A 20075-nucleotide genomic window follows, 5' to 3' on the forward strand; every position below is an offset into this window, starting at 1 on the left:
TTTTAATAGCAAAGATCCCATTCCATTTTTCTTCTACATTTTATTTTAGAGTTGCTATGTAGACAAAGCCTTGGCCAGTATTGTGTCATGCTGGCATTTTTCCATTTAATTTGATCTTGTGTAGAACTTCAACTGAAGAAACAAATTTAATGACTGCACTGATCAGATTAAGAGGTAAGGAAACCCTGCGTACCAAAAAATAAGTAAAGTGTCACTTTCATTTGATATAACACATTAATCTAGTAAATACCAGCAACTACCCAGTATAGCAAAAAGGAAAAAAAAAGTGTGTGTGTGTGTGTGAATTTACTACCCCTTATTTAATCAAAGAGAGGAAATCTAATTTATAAGATATTTTTCAAAATAATTTAGCAGGTATTGCTCTACGACACTAATGCCTTAAATTACAGTTCAAGTAAAGATTAAATTGTTCTATATTACCCTAAAAATGTGCCCCTAAAAATGTTCTATATTACCCTAAAAATGTTCTATATTACCTAAAAATGTAAATGTACATTTAAGAATGGATATAAAGCTCTCTCTCTCTTTCTTTTTCAAAGAAAGAAGAAAAAGCTTGGGGGGGGGGGCAAAGGAAATGACTCCATTTGTCCTTGTCCTTGTCCATAGAAGTATACTTGATCTGTTACAGCAAAAATTCTTATTAGGAAACCAGAGAATATGGATTAAATCAGATTCCTTTAATATTGATACCAAATTAACTAAAGAAAATAAAAAACACAAGGCAATTATTCATGGTTCAGCATCGATTCTGAGGTGTAGTTTACAGGGATTTCCTAAGAATCATTCTCAAGTCAATACATCTATACATTTTATTAATAAATGAGAAACAGAACAGACATATAAAGGATAAATAATGTTCCAATGAGTTTAAGCTTTCAAAAGAAAATGTGTTAGAAAAAATAAAATGGAGACACTGGCACAGGGGAAAGAAAATATATTAAAATAAATTTTGCCATTATGTAGGATCCCTGGGTGGCTCAGTTGGTTGAGCATCTGACTCTTGGTTTCGGCCCAGGTCATGAACTCAGGGTGATGATCTCAGGGTTATGAGATGGGGAAGAGCCCTGTGTCAGGCTCTGTGCTCATTCGGGAGTCTGCTTAAGGTTCTCTCCCTCTGCCCCTCCCCTGGCTCTTTCTCTCTCTTTCTCTCTAAAATAAATCAATCTTTTAAAACATAAATTAAATGTTGCTATTGTCTAGCAAATTAAACTAATTTATTAAATCTTAATTAAATTAAACTAATTTTGGAAAAAATCTATTGACAAAAGTCATTGAGAACCCTGAAAATTTGAGACTTTCTCTGATTTCCCTACTAATGATTATACTATTTGCAGAAAGGAACGAGTTGAAGGACAAAAAAATCTTCACTTTCATAGTCTATTTATGGAAGAATAAATATGGATTTCAATACTCTATTTGCTTTTAAGAAACAATGTTAACCTTCTTATGAGATTTTGATACTAGTGACAGAAAAGTTATTAGGTGATATTGAAGAAACAAAGTTTTACTTAAGGTTTGTTTAACCATCCCAAACAAATAATAAGAAAATGCTGATGTCTATGTTGTATACAATAGCACTGTCTCATTTTGGGATAGGCAACTCCATGACACTTTGTAACATTGGAAATTATTAAACTATCTTTGTTTTCCAAAACCATGTCTTCCTCATACTTATGTAGAAATCTGCTCAGTAAAATATTAATGTATATATAGGAATCTTATGAAACGTACAAGAGTACTGCCATGACATGATGTTGACTTTCACTGATGATCAAAGTAGGCTATGGACTATAACATTCTCAGTGCTAATGAAATCAGCCCCATATTACTATAATAGCACATGTAATTGTCTATAAGAGAAATTCAACATAAATATATAAATATACATATACTTATAAATATAAATTTATATATATAAATATATAAATTCAACATTTTTCCCATGACTATATGGAGATTTGTTAGAACACCAGCTGTTTTAAAAAACATTAATTTAAAAATTGGTCCTAGTATATTTTTAAATAGATAGTCTACTTTTAAATATGGAGAAGAAAATAAATTGGGTAACCTTAATTAGAATACAAAGAACCCAGCTGTATTAATAAATGAAAAAGAACAGTCTAAAATTAAGATATCAATTTTAACTGAAAGTATATAGTTCTAGTGAGTTATTAGATTGTTCTCATATACTTTAAAGATTCCCTTATTGCAAAGTTTTAATTAGCAGGACTAGGACTAATTCGTGTTGTCAGAAGTTGAAAGCTACATTTACTGCATTTGCCACAGCATTTCACTGAAGCCCTTCCTAAGTCTGAACTATCCCAAGAGAACTCTATGGAGAAGGGCTGGCATGCAGAGATAAGAACCATGCCATTGCTGCCCTTAGTGGAGCCCACCTGCTGCCAGTGGAACCCCCTGAGGGACACCTGGATATGGTCAGGAGGGTAGTAAGATAAAACTCAGGATGAATTGTTTATTACATAGGGCAAACAAAGTCATTTGTTCAAAATAATTTTGTGTCAAAAATAAGCCATGTGAAAAATATGGAACAACATTTTAAATTTTTATTATTTTGTGAATAAAAAAAGATGCAAAAATAAAGAAAGAGGGATGGACTCTTTTAATGATGTCCAAAATCAACAGCATGAGAGCATATGTGGCAACATATTACCTATTTCCCTATTTTTGCCAAATGCTATACGCCAAAAATAAGGACAATAAAAAAATAATCTTAAATTACTGATTCAACTTAGGGGTGCCAAAACTGGCTTGATTGGAAGGAAGAATAAAAATTAGTTGGCCAATTAAGGGGTTTGAGAAAATGCTAGTAAAATCAAACCAAAGAACTCTAGACTAATGGGGGCCAGGTCACTCCGCCATTTTTGGTAGCCATTCATAAAGCTGTCTAGCTTTCTAAGAAATACTTAAGAGCAGTTATTAGGTGAAGGGGAGATTTAAGGTGTAATGGAAAATAAGTACAAAGGTAAGACTTCTGACAGAAACACAGTGGAAAAATTTTAGTAACGAAGAAATGAAAACATTTTGCTTATAAGTATACATCTCTTAATCTGTGTATTGAAATCATACACACATCAGCATTTTCATTTGATATAAAACATAATGTTTACATTCTTTCAACAGCAAAATATTAATAATGGTTAATTGTTCTTTGAAGGGAAGTACAAAATTCCCTAATAGTTGCTGCCCTCTAATGGTCAGATACTTGAGAGATTCATCTCTTCGTCTTGATGAACATAAGCCCAATCTTTAGTTGTATGTGCATATGTGCACTTGCACACGTGTGTGTGTTTAATTTACAAGCTCCTGTATGTTAGCTATCACACCAGATCTGGAAATTTTTCCAGTGTTAATGTGCTTATAGTAAAATTGTGATCTTCTCAAATAATTGCAGTTCCCTAAGTAAAAATGAAGACATTTTAGCAAGTTTGATGTGGGCCAGGAAAGTAAGTTGTGAGACAATGCAGGAACATTTTTTAAACACCTAAAACTGTGATTTTAATACATGCAAACAAAACCTTTCTTTAGGAGACCTATTTTTGTAATTATTTCAGGATGTGATAGTAAACTTGTACTATGCATCCTCTAGGAATTCTCACTTGCTTAATATATCCTTTTGTTTACAAACATATTTTATTAGAGGCATTGGGGATGTATGGATTCCCATAAATGTCATTCTGTGAGAAACATCTATTCTACATTGAATAATGTGAGTCAAACAATGTTAAATGTGTTTGTTTTTTCCGTTGGACCTCTTGAGGTTTTGCCAGTCTTCACTGTGAGTCTCAAACACAGTGATACTACAGGTAGTATTTCCTGACCTTGCTTGATCTCTAGTTCCTCTCTGAAGCATGCTGTGGGTTTAATGTTCTGAGGAACACATGTTTGGAATGCATGGGTAGTAATCTGATAAGGAAATAGCATGAAGTAAATAAATATAAACCAAATAGCTCCTAATATAATGTTTAACCAATGCAGTAAAATCTACAAACAGAGTAAAATATCTTATGAGCACACTGAAAAAGATGCTTTTACCTTCTGGAGGAGTGAATACTGAAATATTTGATTTGGGTCCAATTCCTGCACTGGTCTCAGCGGCAACATATACATCGTACACCGTAAATGGTGTTAGGTTAGTGAACACAAATTTAAGGTCTTTCGTGCTATTATCCAAAATTCGACCTGCAAAAAACAAAAGATACTGTGGATTATTTTCTCATTAGGCACAAAATAATTTTCACATTTCAGTAGAGAACCAAGAATAGCAATTAACGTTTGTTATTACAATTTTAATACATTATAATTACAATTATTTCAAGTTTCAAACATTTAGCTTAGTGGTACGTTGATATCAGGTTAATTAAAACAATGGAAAGAACATGAAAATCTCCTGGTAGTCAGAATAACATTAAATCATAAAGTCCTATCCAATTACCATGTTACTTTTTGACATTTTTAAAAAGAAAACATTAGATTTTGCTAATATTAAAATGACAGTATTTTATACATAAATTTAGTTAATTAAGATGCTAAACATTCTCATTATCTTCTATAAAAAGACATTTTTAGAAAATACTTGTAGTTCTGCTTCTGAGCAAAATTCCTTCTTAATTGCCCATTGTCAAAATTCTTTTAGTCCTCAACTTTACCTCTGAATAATTTTTTCATTTCTTGTTGTAGCTGAAACCTGGCTCTTCCCTAAGAACATGGCTTCTGTTCCCCAAATGGTATAATTTATCTCATGGTCACCAAGTGATGAGGCCTGCAGGCGTCGCATGTGTTTCCCCAGCACCTCAGGGTCTAGTCTTAGACCAACCTACCTCCCTCCTTACAAAAGCTCACAGCTTTCAATCTCATGTCATGGATGGCCTCCACCAGCCCTCCTAGTTGCTGTGATAGATCTAGGCCTAGGGTCACTCACCTTCATTCTGGATGGTTTAGTGCCTGCTTGAATGTCACCGTCTTTAGTGCTAATTTGTGATTTCAGGATTCCCTAGGCTTGGGTCCTTAAAACACTCCCAGCTCTCCTCAGATAATCTAATCTACCGCCCTATCTCATCTACTCCCATAGACATCACTACTACCAGTAACTGCAAATCTTCCATGATCCCAATTTCTTGCAACTCTCTCTGACCATTCCTTCTTATCTCCTGTTCACTTATTCTAGAACCCCAAAGCAACAATTCTTTAAGTTCACTGGGACCTCCAATCCCTTGATCGTATGAACTATTTTATTTTATTCTGCTTGGTTTGGTCCCTACCACTTGGTTTCCACTATTATCCAGTCTCAATGGCACTGTCAATTAATCACTACCTTTACATAAGCCTTCCATTCCCTTGCCCTCTTCTTGTTGAAGGGAGGTGGAAAAAACACAGATCCACTCTGATCGATATCACTATATATCCCAAAGGAGCCCTAAATTTTGCCTAGCCCCCTACTCAACTTCTGTGACCCAATCACTCTCTACTCTTCCAGTTGATTTCTTTTGTAGAACTATTTTAGGAAAGAATTTTAGAGTTTACTTAATTAACTTCCAGCAATAATATCTGAACCCCTCAAAATATCTGATAAGGGAACATCCAGGTCCTGCTTGTTCAAAAAGATGAACTTGCTACATTATAAAGTTGCCTGTATTATTTTTAGAGAGCTCTAATTATTAGAAATGCACTCCTTGTTCTAAGCAGAGATTTGAACTAACTGAAGTCCATTGTTCTTCATAAACATATTTGCAATTAAGTAAGTCAAGGTCCTCCTGTTCAAACATCTGAAGACATATATGTCCTCTAACACTTCTCTTCTTAGGAATTATCTCATTCTCTTAGCTTCTCCTCATGAAATATGGAACATGAACAATGTTTTGCCATTCGTATACTTATTCATGATTTTAAATAAAAAGTTCAAAGAGCCTCACCTCCCTTGTTGCTTTTCTATTATTTGTTTCAATTATAAGATCTTATTTTTTAAAAAAAGCATGTTACTTTTAAGAAGTTTGAACATACTAATGTGTTTTGTATAATTCTTACTCCAAAAGGTAAACACAAAACTGGCTTGAGACTTACCTGACGGTCCATATAATTCAACTCTGTAACTAAATTTCCCTGTTACTACACTAGGTGGGTCCCATGAAATTGAAAAGGACTTCCCTGTAATGTTGCCTGTTACACAGTTTTGTGGTGGTCCTTCAGGCACTAAAATGGTTATAGAAAAAAAATGAATAAATAATATATACTTAAAATAAATGAACATTTTATCAAATATACACAACAAAACAAAGTCTGAAAGAAAATAAAAAATCACACTATGAGCAAAGGGTTTTTTAACTTTAAAAAAAGGGAAAATGAATAAATTGAAGAATTTAAATAAGGCATGCTGGATCATCAGATGAACTACTTATTTGCAGCAGTTACTACTTTAATTTATTGTTATATATGACTGCACAGGCTATTCCATACTCATTCTAATATTGTTCCTTGTATAGTTACATTGTCCTGATACACACTTATATATTGAATTCAACCAGCCCTCCGCATCTGACTTGAAAAACACCCTCCCCCTGGTGGACACAGGTAGAAGGGTCAGGGAATTAACTGTCCCTACATTACCTTATTGGCAAAGATCTTCACTTTATGTATCAATATTTGTATTTGTTTCTGAGAGGAAATTTATAACCTACAGTTAGAAGATTCTAATGTAACATTGGCAGCATATAAAAAATAATGACATTTTAAAATAGTCTGCTTTTCACAGATGTAGTCCCACATTTTATTTTCTTTTGATTGAAATGAAACATTATAAATATTTTTCTCAACCCAAAGTTCTTGTCTACTAAATTTCACTTTGTGTTATCCTTAAGAAATTATTTTTTAACTCTATAAGTAGTATGGAAGGAGAAAATGGTATGATTCAAAGATGATTATTTAAATCAAGAAAAAACTTCCAACTTAAAGTGATGAAATGATAAAAGCTGACAGCTTTTAAAAAATACTGTGCTTTAGGGAAATTACCCTACCAGTAATAACTTCCAATAACCTCAAAAATTACCGATCACAATGGAATGTCTCACACTACATATTTAATATGGTATTGTGTCAGTAACTACATAAATTTACATATATAAAATACTATAATCCCATAATTAAATATATAAACACCCATAGCTAGAAATTGTGTGTACTCTTCAAATTTCGTAATAATATGAATTACACTCATTGAATCCTCCCACCACCACCACCATAAGGGAGGTACTATTGCTGTCTCCATTTTTCACATAGGGAAACCCAGTGCAAAAAGAAGATAAGTAGGTATATTTTTAAGTACTGTTTTTGTCTAATACTGAAATGTGAATCACATGATATTTCTTCCACTATAGGTATAGCTTCCACTTTCGGTTGTAACAGTATCAGTGAGAGGATGATATAGATGATTACAGGAGAAGGAGAAGGACAGAGATGATTTTGAAAATTGCTCAGATCAAAGATAAATTAAAGCTAATCGTACAAATTTTAGGGTTATTTGCTCCAGCTCTTTGAAAAATATCGGTGGAATTTTGATCGGAATGGCATTAAAAGTATAGATTGCTCTAGGCAGTATAGACATTTTAACAATGTTTATTCTTCCAATCCAAGAGCATGGAACAGTCTTCCATCTTTTTGTGTCTTCTTCAATTTCTTTCATGAGTGTTCTGTAGTTCCTTGAGTACAGGTCCTTTACCTCTTTGGTTAGGTTTATGCCCAGGTTTCTTATGGTTCTTGGTGCTATAGTAAATGGAATCGATTCTCTAATTTCCCTTTCTGTATTTTCATTGTTAGTGTATAAGAAAGCCACTGATTTCTGTACATTGACTTTGTATCCTGCCACGTTACTGAATTGCTGTATGAGTTCTAGTAGTTTGGGGGTGGAATCTTTGGGGTTTTCCATATAAAGAATCATGTCATCTGCGAAGAGAGAGACTTTGACTTCTTCCTTGCCAATGTGGATACCTTTTATTTCTCTTTGTTGTCTGATTGTCGTTGCTAGAACTTCTAATACTATGTTGAACAAGAATGGTGAGAGTGGGCATCCTTGTCGTGTTCCTGATCTCAACGGGAAGGCTGCAAGCTTTTTTCCATTGAGGATGATATTTGCTGTGGGTCTTGCATAGATAGATTTTATGAAGTTCAGGAATGTTCCCTCTATCCCTATACTTGGAAGCGTTTTCATCAGGAACGGATGCTGGATTTTGTCAAATGCTTTTTCTGCATCAATTGAGAGGACCGTGTGGTTCTTCTCTCTTCTCTTATTGATGTGTTCTATCACACTGATTGATTTGCGAATGTTGAACCAACCTTGCAAGCCAGGGATGAATCCCACCTGGTCATTGTGGATAATCTTTTTTTTTTTTTTTTTAAATTAATTTATTTATTTTTATTTGCTTATTTACAGCATAACAGTGTTCATTGTTTTGGCATCACACCCAGTGCTCCATGCAGTACGTGCCCTCCCTATTACCCACCACCTGGTTCCTCAACCCAGAAGAGACCCCGAATTGCTAAGGAAATGTTGAAAAACAAAAACAAAACTGGCGGCATCACGTTACCCGATTTCAAGCTTTATTACAAAGCTGTGATCACCAAGACAGCGTGGTACTGGCATAAAAACAGACACATAGACCAGTGGAACAGAGTGGAGAGCCCAGATATGGGCCCTCAACTCTATGGTCAAATAATCTTCGACAAAACAGGAAAAAATATTCAATGGAAAAAAGACAGTCTCTTCAATAAATGGTGCTGGGAAAACTGGACAGCGATATGTAGAAGAATGAAACTCGACCATTCTCTTACACCATACACAAAGATAAACTCGAAATGGATAAAAGACCTCAACGTGAGACAGGAATCTATCAGAATCCTAGAGGAGAACATAGGCAGTAACCTCTTCGATATCAGCCACAGCAACTTCTTTCAAGATATGTCTCCAAAGGCCAAGGAAACAAAAGCAAAAATGAACTTTTGGGACTTCATCAAGATCAAAAGCTTCTGCACAGCAAAGGAAACAGTCAACAAAACAAAAAGGCAACCCACGAAATGGGAGAAGATATTTGCAAATGACAGTACAGACAAAAGGTTGATATCCAGGATCTATAAAGAACTTCTCAAACTCAACACACACAAAACACATAATCATATCAAAAAATGGGCAGAAGATATGAACAGACACTTCTCCAACGAAGACATACAAATGGCTATCAGACACATGAAAAAATGTTCATCATCACTAGCCATCAGGGAGATTCAAATTAAAACAACATTGAGATACCACCTAACACCAATTAGAATGGCCAAAATTAGCAAGACAGGAAACAAGGTGTGTTGGAGAGGATGTGGAGAAAGGGGAACCCTCTTACACTGTTGGTGGGAATGCAAGTTAGTGCAGCCACTTTGGAGAACAGTGTGGAGATTCCTCAAGAAATTAAGAATAGAGCTTCCCTATGACCCTGCAATTGCACTGCTGGGTATTTACCCCAAAGATACAGATGTAGTGAAAAGAAGGGCCATTTGTACCCCAATGTTTATTGCAGCAATGGCTACGGTCGCCAAACTGTGGAAAGAACCAAGATGCCCTTCAACGGATGAATGGATAAGGAAGATGTGGTCCATATACACAATGGAGTATTATGCCTCCATCAGAAAGGACGAATACCTAACTTTTGTAGCAACATGGACGGGACTGGAAGAGATTATGCTGAGCGAAATAAGTCAAGCAGAGAGAGTCAAGTATCATATGGTCTCACTTATTTGTGGAGCATAACAAATAACATGGAGGACATGGGGAGATGGAGAGGAGAGGGAGTTGAGGGAAACTGGAAGGGGAGATGAACCATGAGAGACTATGGACTGTGAAAAACAACCAGAGGGTTATGAAGGGGCGGCGGGGGGGGGGGGGTAGGGTGGGGTGGGAGGTTGAGGAACCTGGTGGTGGGTAATAGGGAGGGCACGTACTGCATGGAGCACTGGGTGGGATGCCAAAACAATGAACACTGTTATGCTGTAAATAAACAAATAAAAATAAAAAAATAAAAAAAAAAGCTAATCATAGGATCATGGTTATTAAGCTCAAGAATCCATTCTTCCAAATGTCCTTTCTCTTTTTAGATGCTTATGTTAGTATTGTAAAAGAATACTGAAATTAAAGATGCTTCAGATGGTATACCCATGATCTGTTATTGGGGGAAAAAGTTGTTGGAAGGGAAAGAAGGTTTTAACAGAAATATCTATACAGAAAAAATGAAAGATTATTATATAATTCATTTAATTCTTTTTTTTTCTACATACACAAAAAATGAAACCATACCTGATTCTGGTGTTCTGACGATTGTACTATCAATATAACCTGCTTCCGTTGTAACGGCAGAAACTTCAAAAAGATACGTTGTATAAGGTCTCAAATGTGTCACTACAAAACTGATAGGCTCTTTCCACACAGAGCTTATTTTACTCCTAGCCAACGTGCTTGATGAGTATGTGGTACGTGACGGGGGTGTAACTCTAGCAAGGGTTGGAGAAGGGCTGGTTGTACTCCACAAAAAAGATTCATTATTCTCCTAGTAAATAAAATAAATAGCAATAGAAATAATGTGGTATCTCTTAATGAATATGAGCAGTGTAATTTATTTCTTTCCTTTATAGCATAAATATTCTTCTTAAATTTATGTTTATGTATATGATTCATTAAAATTTTAATAGATTGTTATCTATTCCAAGTCATGGACCAATTTGCTAGAGCTTAATTATAACCATTTATGTCTACAGTTTTAGAAGAGAACATATTTATTGCATTCTTTATACCTTCATATTTCTTATGAATAGGATTTCAAAAGGCTTAGCAACAGCAAAATCATTAGTAAGAATTTTTTAAATTCATGTTAAAAGTTCAAGAACCAAAGAGATAAACTATTCTCCCTTTTGTGAAATTTCAAGCATACATCACTTTATCACCAGTACTATCATTTTTTTCCTTATAAATACTCAAATGATAAAGCCAATAACATAAATGTTGTATATGTATATATATGTGTATATATGTATATGTGTGTATTAGAAATACAGCCTAATTTTAAAAAGAAGGTTTTAAGATTTCTATAACTTATAATATTTAAAATAAAAGTAATTTTATTTGTTTTCCCATCAATAATATCACAAAGATCATCTAGATTATTTTTGGAAAAACATTATTATGGTACTTGCAGGGATTTCCCATAAATGACTAGAGTCATTTAACAAATTCTTTACCAAAGATATACACAACAAAAACAATCTACTTCCATGAACATAATTTTGACTGTTGCCTTCCCTACCCCTCCCGTCACATGGCAATTTTTTTTTTCAGTGATATGCTTTACTTTCCTATTTCAGGTCTTTTAAAATATCTTCCACCCAAAATACTCCTCGCACATTCTCCCCTGTTCTTACACCAAGGCAATTCCAAGGTCCATTAACAAATGCTACTCCTTTCCTGATGTCTCTTCAGAGCTCCCTGTAAGATTTTTATATCTCTTGAATTCTCAAACCCTTCTCTTACACTACTTTGAATACAGTCAGTTTTGTCTAAAATGATACTATAACTGAACACTATAAGGAATCAAACAGCTAATAACCACTGTGGTTTAAAAAGTTTCCAGATACTAGAAACTTCAAGTGATAGGCTCACACCTAAAATTTTTGAGACACAGAAAGTGTTCCATGATACTTACATTACATTCTGGCAATTTCCCAGTTAAAATGTCTTCCACTCTGATGGAGACATCTTTCACTACTATCCCACTTCTGGCATGTTTCACACTAATCTTGAAGCTGGTAATTTTGCCATTTGGTTGCCGAGGTAAATACCAAATCAGGTTTACTGCAGAATAGTTAAAAGCCTCAACTGTGAGATTCACCACTTTTCCTGGAGCTGGGCAAGTGACAGAGATTGAAGGAAAAAAAAAACACTGTTATAAAATTTAGAATGGCATTTATATAATGTTGAGATGTTATATTTCTCATGTTATATAAAATTAAATACACCCTGTTAGAAAAAAACCTACTCTCTCTCTCAAATAAATAATAAAATATTTAAAAATAAAATAAATTTAAGATGTACAAGATGTGAATTTGATACATTTCCATACTGTGCTATGACTGCCATTGTAGTGATATTTAGTACTGCTATGATATTATATAATTATAAAATCACCTTATATAACTATAATATCACACTGTTATCTGTATTCATTATATTGTGCATCAAAATCTCTATGCTTATTTATTACTTGAGGCAAGTTTGTACCCATAAACAACATCAGTCTTACATTCCCACCCCTATCCTCTGGTGACCACCATTTTACTCTCTTCATGAATCCCAATTGCCCTTTTAAATTTCTTATTTGTGTAAACTATAAATACGCTTATAAGTATGCCTATATACATATACATACGCACACAAATTAAATATATACATACAAAAAACCAAATGCAATTTGTTTTCAAAACATTTTCAAATGAGCTTCAATAACAGTCACAGGGAATTACTCAAGTATAGATAAATTTGAATTTATAACATAATCAAAAAATTATTAAATACATGATTTTGAAATATTTGAAAAGTGACCAAAAATATTAAATACACAGAAAGTGATTAAATATGCTGGGACACCTGGGTGGCTCAGTCAGTTAAAGCATCTGACTTCAGCTCAGATCATGATCCCAGGGTCCTGGGATCAGGTTGAGCCCTGCTCCTGGAGTTGATCTCCCTCTTGAGCCCCCTGTTGGGCTCCCTGCTCTGCGGGGGAGTCTGCTTCTTTTTCTCCCTCTGTCCCTCCCCCTGCTCATGTGCTCTCTCTGTCTCTTTGATAAATGCATAAAATATTTTTTAAAAAGAAAGTAATCAAGTATGCTAAACATTTAGTGAAAAAGGTAATTTTATTAACTTGCTTTAATACTTTTTATCTCAATTAAATATTTCTGCTTTCATTTTCTTTTTGTCACTTCATTTTGTCTAAAGAATAATGCTGGCTCTTTTCTGTAGTTGGTAGGTCTTTCCCTAAATATTTCCCTAATATTGTAAATATTTCTACTTCTGAACTTTTATGTGCCAAAACCCATTATTTCTTGATGTTCATGGAATGAATTCATCCATGTTGATCCAAGCAAAGGTCTGACACTGCGGTATCAAAAGCTTTTGTTTATAAAGTCATTTCATCTTTCAGTTAGGTGTCTTCCAACACTTTGAGGATATATCTAGACTAGTGACATGCATAAATCTGTATAAGTATGTGAAGGTGTCTACAACTTTACAAAGTGTACGTTATGCAAAGTATACATTTATTGAGCCAGAAAGAAGCTCCATAAATCCAATAGAGAGACTTTTCCTGCATTTCTAACAATTCATCAAGTTGAAAATGGAGGTGCATTCTATTATCCCAAAGCCCAAATAAATTCTATGTTTACCTGAAATAATGCTGCATGGGAAGTTAAGAAGTTGAGATTTTTGTGCTTGTGGATGCAATATTAATTCAGTATGGTATAATTAGTTAATTCGTACACTCTTCCTAAGAGTATTTTTATTCACAGGAAAAGAAATTCCCTCTTATTTAACAATAAAAAATGCAGCTTATTTATTCCATGAACTATTCCTTAAATTTGGATTCTTTATATCATCAATAATGAAAAGGAGTACTTAAGGTGGAAACTGCAGAATACTGATACAATTAAATTTAGATTTATATTATGTTTTTACCTCTTTACATTTAACAAAAAAAAAAAAAAGGAAATATTGGGGCAAGAGAAATTATAATAATATCTAATTTTCCCAAAAACACACAATAAATGAGAAACAGTAAGACTCCCAAGAAAAAAATTTTCATACGTCATTCAAAAGTTACTCCAATTAACTTCCCTAAAACTGAAAACATAAGTAATAAATTTTTCTTTTTTTATCCTGGTGAATATTTAATTTTGAAATGATAATTTTCCCACTTGAATTTTAGTTGTATGAATAATTTGAAAGTCAATATGCTCAAAATCAACAAGAGTAATTTAAACCTCATAAATGATTAATTTCTAATTTTAATAAACTGAATTTTCTCTAACTTCCTGTGGACTAGAGCATGTTTTCATACGCTTCTCTAGATAAAGTCTCAAACAGAAACTAGGCCACAAAGCTTGATGTATCTTTTTTAACATGAGCCATTGCATTATCCCCTCTAGATACAAAGGGTTCATTCAATTTATCTCGTTGACATAAAGCGGCTCACTGGAAGATTTTTATCTTCTAAATATGTAGAACATTTATAGTTGCAAAAATTATGGAAATTCTTTTTACAGTAGTTACCACTAACCTGACATATTACTTAGTAACTCATAGTTATCTCAGCCCACAGAATGTAAGTTCCACAGAAAATATCTGTTGTTGAATGGAGATGCCATTATTTATCTAATCATTCTGCATTGATTGGTCCTAAGTTTTTACTATTATAAATAAATAGAGGAATTATTAAATAAATAAAAGCACCTCCATTCATTAACTTATTTTTATCAAAAATCTTGTGTTCTACTAGGCTGATATATAGAATAAAAAATAAGCAAGTAAATGTGTACTATATCAGGCTGCTCTAACGAAGAAAAATAATTTGTTAGGACTAGAGATGGACAGGAAGAAATACAGCCTATTTTAGGAGGTATAATTGGGAAAGTTAATGTGAGATTTGAATTAACTAGGGGAGAGAGACATGTGGATATTTAGTGAAAGAGCATTTCAGTTAGAGGAAACAGCAAGTACAAAGGCCCTTTGATGGAAGATAGGTATGGACGGTGTTATTTGGAGGGAAGGGAGAATGTTAGAGATGGATCAGAGAGGGAAAAGAACATCCTGGGTGCTATGCTCCATGGGAAGGACTTACGGTCTTATTCTGAGTAAGATAGTAGCCCTACTAAGAAGAGAGAAGTACTATGGTCTGGCTTATGTTTTAAACGATGATGCAGCTCTTGTGGAGAGGGAAAATTGTAGACAGGTAAGCTGGAAACAGGAAAACCAGTAAGGAGACTTTCAGTTGTTCAGGCAAGAAGTGATAATAGATTAGAGTGATCTGCAATTGGGGTGAGATTCAGGATGCATGTTGATGTAGTGCTGGCAGGATTTGCTGATAGACTAGAGTTTACTATGAGAAAGAGGCATCAATAATACATCAAACTCTTCTCCACCACTGAAAGAAGGGAGGCAACTTAAATTGGTTTGATAATGACTACATGTTATGGAATAATATAATAACTATAAAATCCATATTTCCAAAGGTCTAATGTCATAAAAATGTATATGATTTGATATTAACAGGAAAAAGCAGGATATAACCTTGCATAAATGGTATAAGGCTACTTTCATGAATATACAGTCATATAGACACATATTCATAAGAGGAAAAAAAGGACCAGCCAGGAATGCACCAAAATGGTAACAGAGTTTTTATATGACAAGGTCATGAATAATTTTTATTGTTTGTTTCTTATTTTTTCAAAGTTTTTTTTAAGATAACATTGCTTTCATAATTGTAGAGAACAATATATATTTTTATGAATAACTATCTAAGAAGACTCTAAAAGTAATTGAATGGCCATGCTGTTGAAGAGTCTATGGATTTTAACACCATTATTTGGCTTATATACCTATTTATTTTAAATAACAAAAACTCATAATTAAGTTAATTTAGAATAAATGATTTAGGCAAATTACCACTTTCTGCAGTTTGGAAAAGAAATGGGTCACTAAACACTCCAATACCAGCACTGTTTTCAGCAGCAACCTAAAACAGACCAAAAGAATTATGTTCATTCTCTCTAATTAAACAGGATCTGAAATAATAACATCTTGATATTGATAAGTTAAATGACAAAGACATTTTTCCCTTAATTCCTGCAAAACTCCCAAAGTAAAAAGCACACATGGAGCTATTCCATATTTCTATTATCCTTAAGGATATATTTGCAGCATAGTTTGATTCAACAGAATTCATCAATTCCCAATGGAAAAATTAATAGTCAAGTTTTATAGCCAATTAGTAGTATTGATAGTAACAGTTATTTATGGGCAACTTTTATGTACCAGGAAGTCTCCTAGAAATTTTACACATCTCATTTTATCCACATAATCAAAGCGTGAAGTGTTCTTATCAGCATTTTATAGATGAGAAACTGTTTGAGAGAAGTCAAGTAACTTGCCTGAGTCTTACAGGAATAAGTGGTAGAACCAGAATTCCACTGATGTTATGTTTATTTCTAAAGCTCAACCTCTTTCCATTATATTCACTTCATGCCAGATACTATGACTATTTCTGTAACAAATATGAAACCATATATATGGTATCTGGCCTTATAGTTCACAATCTAATCAAATACATACACAAGAAAACAATTAAAAAAATAAATCTAATTAGTTAGACTAAATATTTTGAATTTAAAAGATAGAAAAAATAGGGGCGCCTGGGTGGCTCAGTGGGTTGAGCCTCTGCCTTCGGCTCAGGTCAAGATCCCGGGGTCCTGGGGTCGAGCCCCGCATCGGGCTCTCTGCTCACAGGGAGCCTGCTTCCTCCTCTCTCTCTCTGCCTGCTTCTCTTCCTACTTGTGATCTCTGTCTGTCAAATAAGTAAATAAAATCTAAAAAAAAAAGATAGAAAAAAGATAGAAAAATTCTTTTAAACTCAGATATCCTAATCAAATAGACTAGAATAGGCAGAGAAAATGTCATTATTGAGATCAAGACTCTTCATTCTTCCAAACGCCAAAACTGGAGTCTGAAAACCTTAATTTAAATTGCACTCCACTAATTATTAAATGAGTAGTTGTAGGCAATTTATTGGCCTTATTCTAGGTAACATTTTCCTTCTCTTTAAAATGAGAATAATGATATATCTATGTCTTAGAATTGTTCTAAGGACTAAATGAAATAATACCTGTAAAGAACTTAATAGGATTTTCCCCAGATCATGTAGATTTGAGATCTACATTTGAAGATATCAAACATACTGCACCAAATACTCTTTGGAATTCTGAAATGACTAACATTTACTTGAACAGCTTAAAGGTCACAACAATGATTTAGAAAGTGTGGAATTAAAAGAAGAATAAGGGCTTCCCAACAGGTCTGAAATAAGAGAATTCAAAGGAATAACAATTCGAACTCCATAAAAATAGATCTAAGTAGAACCAGCTTTCTATCTGTAACAGCTTCCTACAATCACATTAAATTTAATCTTTACATATTACCTTCAATAGTATATTTTAACATATAAACTAATCTAAATATGTACTGTTGACAAAATATATGTATACTATGCCATTTTTATGTGTCAGTTAGAAAAGTTCTCCTACTCTTTACCCATGTTTCTGCAATGAAATAGCCATCATGAATCTTTGACATTTGCAAAAATTTCCTTTTAACTGTTCTCATATAAGGGATTCCTACTACTGGGATGCTCTCTAATTCTTACTATGTGCTTTGCTTTCACAAATAGGCATGCTTCCAATAACGAAACCCCCACACCAGGCAAATTCTTTCTTTCCCATCATTTCTTACCATCCAGAAAGCCATCTCACTTATGTGTTATCACATATTTATACAGCTTTTAAAGATTTTTTTCTCTATATTGAATTATCTTAAAAACTCAAAGAATATATTGATGTTATATTGAATATAGAAAGGATCAAAAAGATATCTGTATCTTTTACTAAACTCTGAAAATATCACAAATATATCTTAATTAGAAACATTTTCATATGGCATAATTTAGGATTGCTTTTTATATGCTCTTCTTTAATTTCTAAATAAGATGTTTGATTTTGCATATTAGACATTGTAAAGAACTAAACATTTTTATAAACACAAAAGACACAATAAATGTTCAAGAAATACTTATTGAGTGGAACTGAATTGAATTCATTGTTCTCTGAGAAGCTGGCTCAATAGAAATTTTCATTCCATTATTCAAATTTTGATAACTGACACACAAATACAACAGGATTAAGAGAAAAATAACAAAGCTAACTTAAAGGTTAATGAAAAAGTAGACTATTTTTTACCTATAAAGCCTAAATTATGTCATTTAAACTAGATTCATTCTTTGAAAAAGTTGCTAAGTTAAATGTTTTTAAAATAAATAAATTATACAAATACATCTAATAATGAAAAAAAATTATAACAGTTGTTCAAATTTTAAGAGCCCAGATGGGCACTGAGGTGAGGACTCAGATGATCATTCTTCAATCACTTGCCTGTGTTCAGCTGTAAAGACTTAACCAGGTGGGAAAAAGCTCCCTCATCTTTAAAATGAATAGAATATTTTAATACTGTGTTAATACTAAATACTTAATATTTAATACTAAATATTAACAAGAATATTACCTTGATTTCATATGTTGTTCCAGGATTAAGATTAGTAAGAAGAACTTCCAGACTGTCTGGCTTTGTTCTAACTTGTGTGTATTCTGTTTGCATCCATGGACAAACTTCCTTATATTTCACAATATAAGACATAATCTTTCCATTTGGATTAGGTGGTGTATTCCAAGATAGAAGAATCCCAGCAGATCCAACTCTTTCTCCTGCCAGAAAGACTGGAGGCCCTGGTTCTATTTAAAACAAAAAAAAAAAGTTTTTAAAAGGTCAATTATTGCATTTTCACAATCATAAATAAGAAAGCTTTTACAAATGTAGATTTTCCAAGTTCCCAAAGACTAATGGTCTCTCAAATGTGACTTTATCTTCCCTAGAGCTTTGCTACCAAAAGAAAAAAAAAAGATTAAATGCTTTGGGGGATACCAGAAACATTCTTTTATAAGAATGTAAAAAATGGAATGCTACTACATACTACATGCCAAATACACTTTTGATGCCAGATCATTTTTAAAAGAAACTTATTTGTGCAAAGCTTACACATAAAACTAAGAAAGCCAGAAAACAGTCTTACAAACTTAATTATTCTTCCTGAACAAGAGTAGTGAGTCTATTTTCATAGCTCTGTATTATTTAAATATTACCATCGGTCTCTCTGGTCAATTTCACAAACAAGTATAATTATCTTTACTCTGAAAGTCAAGAAAGCTAAAGAACCAGTAAGACACAGGTCCTAAACATATCACTTTCCTAAGTTTCCATTTTGCTTTAATTACTTACCTGTTTTCATGTATATAAGGCACATAGTGCTAAGGTAAGTATTTCCATCCAATAGACTAGCTGCAAATACTTCATAAAAAGTACTTCATGAAAAAAGGAACATATACTTACTTGTTACATTGGTTGTCACTGTTCTACTAACAGGTGAGCTGTATGTTGTAGCAGAAATAGAAGAGATGGTTACATCGTACCTAGTCCCAGGAACAGCACTGGAAACATCAACCTGGAACACCAAAACCAAATAATTGCATTAAAACTCTTTCTGGAAAACAAAAAAGCTAAAACAATAAATCCATCACAAGAACAACAAAATAAAGTTAACATCTCACCCTATAAACTCTGCACTGTTTAAAATATTCCAAGTTCCATATTATTGCAAAATATAATAAATTTATTCTATCACATAACTATTTACCAAGTAACAGATAATAAAAACTTACAAAGCATACGGTGTTATCAAAAACTAAATCAGTATTTCAATCCCTCTAGTTTGTTGTCACAAGAAACAACTATTTAAGAGTCTTAAGAAATCTACAACCCATTACTTAACCCTGGTTTTTAAGAGTATATATGAAATACCTGTGTCTCTGAAGTTCCAATAAAAAGTAAAAGAATAATGATAAGAAAATCCATCATTATTACATTTTTCAGGCAGTGGAATCACATTGATGGCTCTAGAGAGAAATGTTGCCTGCATTAATGATTTAAAGACAGATCCTCCTGGCAAGTACACAATTAATGAGCCTGGATTACTCAATAGCTCTGCCCTTTCTTTGTTAAACTATTCATGAACCCTTGGATGGCTGGCTGTAGGTTCAGGGTAAGACTTAAGAAAAAAAAGACATCGACGTTGCTAAGG

The 20075-nt window shown here is 33.4% G+C and overlaps 1 protein-coding gene across 1 annotated transcript in view; it reads right to left on the minus strand.

Moving 5' to 3' along the window:
- Positions 1-19852, minus strand: part of PTPRQ (protein tyrosine phosphatase receptor type Q) — a 196893-nt gene extending 177041 nt beyond the window's left edge. Inside the window, exons 1-8 of the mRNA XM_046012882.1 lie at positions 19796-19852; positions 19328-19439; positions 18446-18672; positions 15782-15851; positions 11769-11968; positions 10370-10619; positions 6100-6228; positions 4075-4221 (exon numbers count right to left, since the gene is read on the minus strand). Of these exons, the coding sequence (XP_045868838.1) occupies positions 4075-4221; positions 6100-6228; positions 10370-10619; positions 11769-11968; positions 15782-15851; positions 18446-18672; positions 19328-19439; positions 19796-19852 (1192 nt within the window). The remainder of the gene's footprint in view (positions 1-4074; positions 4222-6099; positions 6229-10369; positions 10620-11768; positions 11969-15781; positions 15852-18445; positions 18673-19327; positions 19440-19795) is intronic.
- Positions 19853-20075: the final 223 nt, after the last annotated feature.

The sequence above is a fragment of the Meles meles genome, chromosome 7, assembly GCF_922984935.1.
Source record: "Meles meles chromosome 7, mMelMel3.1 paternal haplotype, whole genome shotgun sequence".
Lineage (NCBI taxonomy): Eukaryota > Metazoa > Chordata > Mammalia > Carnivora > Mustelidae > Meles > Meles meles.